The sequence below is a fragment of the Sprattus sprattus genome (genome assembly GCF_963457725.1).
Source record: "Sprattus sprattus genome assembly, chromosome: 16".
NCBI lineage: Eukaryota > Metazoa > Chordata > Actinopteri > Clupeiformes > Clupeidae > Sprattus > Sprattus sprattus.
This window is the reverse complement of record NC_137914.1, coordinates 23917359-23926295: the sequence shown is the minus strand read 5'-3', so window position 1 is coordinate 23926295 and position 8937 is coordinate 23917359. Positions and strand designations below refer to the sequence as shown.

Here is an 8937-nt window from a genome sequence, read left to right as displayed (position 1 = left end):
TGCTTGCTGTATCAATCAATTGAGGTTGGGTGAAAGACTTACTCAAAGGACTCAGGTGAAATGGGTCGGACGCGTAGGCTATCCGGTTGGGTGAAAGACTAACTCAAAGGATTCAGGTGAAATGGGTCGGAAGACTCAGGGGAAATGGGTCGGACTCGTATCCTGTTGAGTGAAAGACTTACTCAAATGACTCAGGTGAAATGGGTCGGACTCGTATTCGGTTGAGTGAAAGACTATCTCAAAGGACTCATATTGAATGGGTCGCACATATTTGAATATTAAAAAGGATGCAAACATCGGAGATGTCGCCAACGTTACTATCAGTCTCAGATAGCAGTCACGTTGGCGACATCTCCGATGTTTGCATCCTTTTTAATTTCACCTGAGTCCTTTGAGTTAGTCTTTCACCCAGCCGGATACGAGTCAGACCCATTTCACCTGAATCCTTTGAGTAAGTCTTTCACTCAACCGGATACGAGTCCGACCCATTTCCCCTGAGTCTTTTGAGTTAGTCTTTCACGCAGCCGGATACGAGTCCGACCCATTTCACCTGAATCGTTTGAGTTAGTCTTTCACTCAACCGGATACGAATCCGACCCATGAATTCGCTCAGTCTATGGATCTGGATCTGTGTACAGCTCTGTCTACCGGAAGTTCGTATTCAACCACGCAGCTGGCAGCTCCGGGTCCGTATATAAATAGCTATGCTTAATCTAAGTTACTATGCAGATGAAAAACGGATGTGTTAATGTTGTTATAGACCTACAGTTTGATGACATTCGTGCATTGTTTTAATAATGTCGTCCGTAGCAGCCAGAACCGAAAGATTCGGGTTAATTGAGACCACGGACTCGTGACTCATGGGTGAATGTAAGGATTCGGATCTTTGAATCCGATTGACTCAGATTCAACCACCACTATAGGCTAGAGTGATTGACATTTAATAACAAATAAACATAGTAAGACTGACGGAGGAGATTAGATTAGTAAAGAAAATAATAACCATGAGTGTGAATACAGGTCACTAGGAGTAGTATAAAGAGCAGACAGTGATTCCTATTAGTTATCATTAGAGGTCTATAATGTATTCTGTGAAGCAAGGAAAACTGTCGCGACCGACGATATCTGCGGGAGGGCCGGTTGGTTATAGACTTGGGCCATCCCATCCCAATCGGCCCATCGGTGGCCCCGATGGCCAGTCCGCCCCTGGGCAACTCGTCGGGGGCCTTCTGCTGGTTGAGGGCCTAAGGCAGTTGCCGAGTCCGCCTCTTTGGTAGGTCCGCCACTGCGCGCAGGCTGCTGAGGCTGGGAGTGCGGTGTTAAGCCTCAATGAAAGGTTGCATACTGCCGGGAAAGACTTCAGTATCTCAACTGTATCACCTTGGCATCCAAGGTAAGTCTCAAGCTGTTTTGGCATTTTCTTGGGAACTGGTCTGATTGCAGAAAAGAAGTCATCCTCCTGGGAGCTCTCTCCTTGATTCTCCACAACTTGGTCTTTCAAGTGACTTTTGATATAATCAAGACCTATGGAATAGAAAAACAAAAATAGGACCAAATTGGACCATGGACTTGGATTAAAACATTGAAATTACAACACTGAAAGATGGCATTATGATTTTGATCAACTTTATATGTATTACAAATAAAGATTTTTTTTTTTATTTCGTATGTAATTGCTTATGGTGCAAACCCATGGCAGCGTAACGATACGCTTCCAACGCTTTGAGTGGGCGACACCACAGTCCTGCAATTTAAGGATTAAGCTTTTTCTGCTCGCTTCGCCTAAAACGGTGGTCTATGTCACAATGGATTGTCTCCCGTTGAAATGCATGGGAATTAGAATTACGCTTCGCTGCTACGCTGTCATTGGTTTGCACTGTTAGTATGTTAGAGATACTTCAAAGCAAGAATTTCCTCTATTAGCTTCTATCAAAAAGCAAACAGTGCAACACTTACCAAGTTTTAGGATGCATTCATCACTTGTCCAGCTAGTCTTGAATTTTGGGACTAGGATTGCTGAGGCGATCAGCTCTGGATCGGCAAGGATCTGTCCGAACCGTTTTTCAATGCCTGCTAGGAGTGCATCAATCAAGGGCCCACAGAACTTTGAGGAAATGTAATCTCGAGTGAACCTGTTAAAACAACAAATAAAAGACACAACATTTCATATTCATTTCATTGAACACCTTCAATTCAATAACAAACCAATTTTAAAATGCTAATCATCTGTTCAGAGGGTTAGTAAATATACTGTATATAGTGTTTAATTTCTTTTCAATTCAAAGTGAAAAATATATAGTTCTGCTTTAAAAATGTAAATGCAGGCATGTACATACATGGGGTTCTTAAGTGCACTGCAAACAGTTGTGATGGCTAGTGATGGGAAGTTCGGATCATTTTACCGACTCGAATCTTTGAATCTCGTTCAGTAAAATGAACAAATCTTTTTTCGAGTCATTCGTTCATTTCAACGGGGGGGGGGGGGTGCTGCTGCTCAACGTTTTTAAATTTCATAGCCAATTCCCTGGCGTAAATACGTCCACTACAAACACTACACTACACTACACGTATCATAAACCAGCAGATACTAATTTAAAATAAATTCCTGCATTCAAATAATGTATTGTGAAAGTTTGGAGGAAATGGTCATTTATTATCACATAAGCATTTAATTATCACGGCAAACAATTACGCTGCACTGAACTGTAAGTAAAGTTTTAAAAAGTTACAATAACTAAACCTGTAATTATTTCTTGTCAACGAATATCATTCACGTCTTTCTTAACATATAGGCCTAGCCTACACTCGAAAGTGAACGAGGTTAATAAGTCCTTTCTGTTTCCTCTTCTGAGCGAGCATATGCAGGTTACGTGAAAAAATATCCAAAGCCCCGTATCCGAAGACCCAGTCAAAATGAACGAAACATTTCGGTTTTCTCTAGCTTCCCATGCTGAGCCTATGCAGTGACGTGAAAAATGATCCAAATACTTGTATCCGGCAGATGACCTAATCGTTCACCTCCCGACCGTCTTTGGATCAACGTTTCGTTCATCTGCCGGATATCGGGCTTTCGTTCAATGATTCGTTCTTTTGCCGGATCTCAGTCTTTCGTTCAATGTTTCGTTCTTTTGCCAAACGTGTCTTTCGTTCAATGATTCGTTCTTTTGACAACCGTGTCTTTGGATCTATGATTCGTTCATCTGCCGGATATGGGTATTTCGTTCAATGATTCGTTCTTTTGCCGGATATCGGTATTTCGTTCAATGATTCGTTCTTTTGACAACCGTGTCTATGATTCGTTCATCTGCCGGATATGGATCGTTCGTTGGATCCTTTTCCACGTGACCTGCATAGGCTCAGTACAGTCAGCTAGAGGAAACAGAAATGATTCGTTCTTTTTCCGACTCGGTCTCTCGGATACGAGTCTTTGGATCATTTGTCACATGACCTGCATTGGTTTAGTAGAGGAAACAGTTACCTTTTTCCCTTTCACTTTACCGCTGTTTTTAGTAGAAACGTGAATTATATTCGTTCACAAGTCATAATGACTGCTTCACTTTACATTAACACTTACAGTAGTGCCGTGTTATTGTTTCCCGTGATAATTAAATGCCAGTGTGATGATAATAAATTACTATTTAAAACCATACAAACTGTCATGTGTAGTGCACTCTTCATGTTGGTGTAAAATAAGGGCGGAGTTGGTCTCGCTTGTGCTGAAAATCGCTGTTATAGGTGTCGCATATTCGCGGACGCATGTTAACGTGTTTGTTTTTATGACCTCAAAGTCACGAAAAGCTCCGTGGGACTAGTCACTCAATAAAATAGATTTAAAAAGTATGCAATCTGATCTGCAATCAATAAAGGGAATTAAAACGTTTTTATTTTCTACAGCCTATTCATGACTTTAGGTCTTTTTTGTTTTTAACACTTCTTTAATTGTTTTTATCTTATTGTTTTTTTTATTTCATGTATATACATATATATATATATATATATTTTGCTAAGTGTGTTTGTTTGTGTGTTTATTTTAGATAATTGAATGTCTTCTCTGCACAAAGCACATTGTGTCTATGTATATCATATGAAATGTGCTATATAAATAAAATTGAACTTGATAGAACAGAATGCCAATGTCCAATGATGATGAATGTTTATTGCCAACACACTGTGAAGATATGAAGTGAACGTTGCAGATTAATGAATGATGCCTGTGAATATAATTATCTGTGTAAAAGACGGTAATGTTGAAAGCTTGCAAATGTCTCTGATCTTGATTTGTCCCACAAACTCCTCGCTGCTTCTCTCTCCAGCTTCTTGACCAACAAAATGGCCAGAGGAAGGTCAGGCTTATACAGGGAAAGGGGCTGAGAGGCATTGCTCAGGCTTGTCTCAGGGGGGGATTGAAACTGTCCACAGAATGCACAGATTTATTGGGGCTGCTTAGAAACTGTCTTGGGGATGGGCAAATGAACAATGACATTCCACTGTTTACGACCCCCAGAGAACCTAGGGATGATCTGATAGGTCTGACCTTGTTATCACACCTTGGTGCTATGAGAGGCGCAACAGCAGGGTGCCTCAGCTGATGCATCTAGGGGGGGTTAACAAAAGGGTTAAGTTCAGTGACTTGCAAGCAGAGGAGACCCCAGACAAGGCGGAATAGGTCAAGAAAATGAATACGAGGAAAAGGAGTGATGTTTGGTCACATTTTGAAAAGCTATCTTCATCGAAAGCGAAATGCATACTTTGCAAAAAGCACCTATCCATTCAAGGAGGAAGCACCTCAAATATGATCAGGCACCTCAAAAGTGTACATCCAACTGTGCTCTTAGCACAAGTTAGAGGAGACGGCGCTGATGGTACTGCGGCAGCAGGAGCTGTTTCCACCAGCACCTCTTCAACTGGGCCTGCAACTACTTTGACCATGCCCACAGCAGCACTTCCCAGCACTTCAACTGGGCATGCAACTGCTTTGGTGACCATGCCCACAGCAGCACCACTAACCACCACCCAAGCAGTTAGGCCACGGAGGCCACAACCACAAACCTCAATGGGCAGCTTTATAACAAGGCCAATGGATCCGTTAAGGCAGCGTAAACTGGATGAGGCTCTGGTAAAAATGATTGCCTGCGATTTCCAGCCCTTTACTGTGGTTGAAGACAAAGGCTTCAGAGAATTCACCAAGCTTCTTGACCCATCATACTGTCTGCCAGGTAGGAAAACTATTTCAACAAGTCTTCTACCTTTGATGTATGGCAAACTAAAGAATGAGGTCATGGACAAAGTCAAGTCTGCCACAGCGGTTTGTCTTACAACAGACTGCTGGACCTCAATCACTACCACAGGTTTCATGTCTGTGACTTGCCATTTCATGGAAGATTTTAAGATGACCTCGTATGTCCTGGACTGTTTTCACATGACAGAAAGGCACACTGCTGACAATCTGGCAAGGGAGCTGACCAGGGTTACTGATGAGTGGGGTGTGACTAACAAAATTGTAGCCTGTGTCTCAGACAATGCTGCCAACATTGTGTTGGCTGTGAAAAACCTTCACTGGGACCACATACCCTGTTTTGCACACGTTATCAACCTTATTGTCAGAGCTGCGCTGAAGACGGTCGAAAGCACTGTGCAAAAGGTCAAAGCCATCGTGGAGTTTTTTCATCGGAGCACAGTGGCTTCAGAGAAGCTCAAGGCCACACAGCAGCAGATGGGACAGGAACAATTACGCTTGAAGCAGGATGTGGCCACGAGGTGGAATTCAACATATTACATGTTGCAAAGAATTTTAGAGGTGAAAGATCCAGTCATCTCCACCCTGGCCCTTGTAAATGCATCTCTGCAATCCTTGTCCCTAGAGGAGTGGGATATCATCCAGGAAACTGTGGATGTGGTCAAGCCCTTTGAGGAGGTCACTACTGAAGTGAGCGCAGAGAGGTATGTAGATTAAGCGATTAACACCAATTTTAAATCAAGATTGCAAACTGAATTTCTCCTTAATGATGGATTGTTTTTTAACCTTTTTTCCCCAAACAGGTATGGATTGGCATTTTAATTATACATTGTATTAATTATATTTAAATAATTGTTTATTTCTTTAGGTTTGTCACTGCCTCCAAGGTCATTTTAATGGCAAGAGGCCTCCAAAGGATTGTTGCCCGCCAGCAGAGAAGTCCCTCCATCCATGAACCAGTTAAAAATCTGGTGGACTGTCTCATGAACGAGATGCTGAAGAGGTTCCACAAAGTAGAGACGATGGAGAAGCTGGCTGATGCTACCATCTTGGACCCGAGGTTCAAAAGGCAAGCCTTTGTGAACAGCAAAGTAGCAGACGAGGCAGTGAAGAGGGTCACGTCAGCTGCAGCACATGTTTCCCCCCTCCAAAGGGAGGAAGAGGAGGATCCACCTTCTGCGACAGCTGGCAGTTCAGGGGCCATGTTTTGGGAGGACTTTGATGAGAGGGTTCAAAGTTTGACGCCTTCTACCTCTACACCAACTGTCTCTACTGCTGCCATGATGGAGATGCGGGCTTACATTGCAGAGCCACTTTTACCCCGCACATCCGACCCTCTGGCATGGTGGATGAGGTGTGCACCTGTGTACAAAAGCCTGTGTGAGATCATGAAGACAAGGCTGTGCATTGTGGCCACGTCTGTGCCTTCTGAGAGAGTTTTCTCCAAAACGGGGCAGATACTTTCAGAACGTAGAAACAGGCTCAGCCCAGCCAAGCTCCGTGAGCTTGTCTTTTTAAATGCAAACCTGCCTTAGAGCAGGCCTTAAACTGCAGTTTTGTACAAAATGTTCCTTTGTTTTTAGTGTGATGTAACTTAATTTTTTTATTTAACCTTATTTATGTCTATCCTTATTTTATATATATATTTTGTTCCAAACTTTTTTAACTTTAAAAAATCCTTACTGTTACTGTTTTAAGTTTTTCTATTTTGTAAAGTGTTTTTTATTATTATATGCAAAGACATGGTGCACTGTTGTGATTTTAGGTTAAAATAAAAACATTTCACATCACATTTGATTAATTTGGCATTTCATTCAAAGGAACACACTAACTTCTAGATGGCTTGCAAGTCACTATAGTGCAAAACAGTGGGGGAGGGTGGATAAGGGCCATGGTCCCCTTGGAGACAGCCATGACTGACAGCTTTTGTGTGGCAGATCATATTTTTTTTTAAAGAAAACCTCCTCTACTAAATACAATACAACATGATAGTACAGTACCCTCATTTGGGACCAACATGAAGTGCAATGGGCCCTCCATGTCTAACCTGATCTTTATTCTTTATCAATTGGTGTGTGAGCTTACTGCATACCCCCCTCCTATGGACAATGTCACTCAAAGTTCACAGACTTAAATCAAGTGTGTTACACAGAATTTTCCATATAATATAAGACCATTTTACTTGAATTGCACATTTGTGTGGCAGACCATATTTTTAAAAGAAAATCTCCTCTATTAAATACAGTACAACATGACAGTTTGTATAGTTTTAAATTGTAATTTATTATCATCACACTGGCATTTAATTATCACGGCAAACAATTACACTGCACTAAACTGTAAATGTAAAGTAAAAATAACAAATCCAGTCATTATGACACTATGAACGAATATAATTACGATCTTAAACAGCGGTCGGGTAAAAGGTAATAAGGTAGCTGTTTCCTCTACTAAACCGGGTTTGTCTAGCTTCTAGCTTCTAGGTTCTAGGTTCTAGGTTTGCAAACCGAGTATAAATTCAACGTTTCGTTCATCTGCCGGATAAGTGGGCTTTCGTTCAATGATTCGTTCTTTTGTCAACCGTGTCTTTGGGTCTATGATTCGTTCATCTGCCGGATATGGGACTTTGGATCCTTTCCCACGTGACCTGCATAGGCTGGTAGAGGAAACAGAAATGATTCGTTCTTTTTCTGGGTCTTCGGATCATTTTTCACGTGACCTGCATTCAACAAATCATTTCTGTTTCCTTGGCTTAATAGCCAATGCAACAGTCCCGATGCGCGGTCATGAACGAGAAAAAGAACGAATCTTTTTTTGAGAGGACTCGTTACTCTCGAGTCGTTGTAAGGATTCGTTCAAAATGAACGAATCGTTCACGAACGACACATCACTAGTGATGGCCCCTTCTCCTTGTTCTCTTGCAATTCTCACAATCCTTTCCACTGCTAAGAAAAGTGAATTCCATCTTGTTGCATTAGGCCTCTCAGCTGCTGTGGTGGATCTGGCACTCTTATTCCAAAGGCTACAGCACTTTGAAAACGTTGAACGTGAGACCCGCTTGTACATCATGCTGACATTTGCCTCCTCAACGTCAACAGTTGACACCAGGTTCAGAAGGTGGCAGGCGCAACGACGGTGTTTTGGACGCTGATACTCCAGGCAGCCATCTTCATCTAATATGGCTCCAGCTTCAACAAACTCCACGCTATCCTGGTCTTCATTATTCTCATCTTCACCACCATCATCATCTTCTTCACCAGTTGCTGCTATAGGTGCTGGATTGTTGTTGTTTTCGTCGGTTTGACCATACACTCTAAAACCTTTTAAAAAATTTGAGCCCTTGTCAGTTGTGGTGCGGGTAATCTTGTCACGGATGTTAAACTCAGTGTGGATCTCATTCAGAGCACTGGCAAGGGCAGAAAAAGAATGTGACCCTTTCAGCTGTTTGCAGGCCAGGGCAGCGCAACATCTCTTCATAGTTTGGGGGTCTATCCAATGTGCTGTGACACCAAGGAATCCACGCCTGTACGCTGTCCAGCAGTCAGTGGTAGTGGCAATGAACTCAATTCAACTTAGAGAAGTTTTCAAATTGGTTTTCATTTCAAGAGCAACTTTCTCTACTTTGCTGACAACAGTGTTGCGTGACATCACATTGATATTGGGCTGAAGATGATGAACAAGATCTACGAAACCCTGTTGTT

General features: G+C 42.2%; 1 protein-coding gene across 1 annotated transcript; it reads left to right on the top strand.

Annotated features, from left to right (window-relative positions):
- Positions 1 to 5122: 5122 nt before the first annotated feature.
- Positions 5123 to 6771, top strand: LOC308377271 (E3 SUMO-protein ligase ZBED1-like; the record flags this gene model as incomplete). The annotated part of the gene is made up of 2 exons (XM_080853854.1): positions 5123 to 5940; positions 6105 to 6771. The coding sequence occupies 2 exons, from the start codon at positions 5123 to 5125 to the stop codon at positions 6769 to 6771; spliced, it is 1485 nt and encodes a 494-aa protein (XP_080709980.1).
- Between the last annotated feature and the right edge of the window lie 2166 nt (positions 6772 to 8937).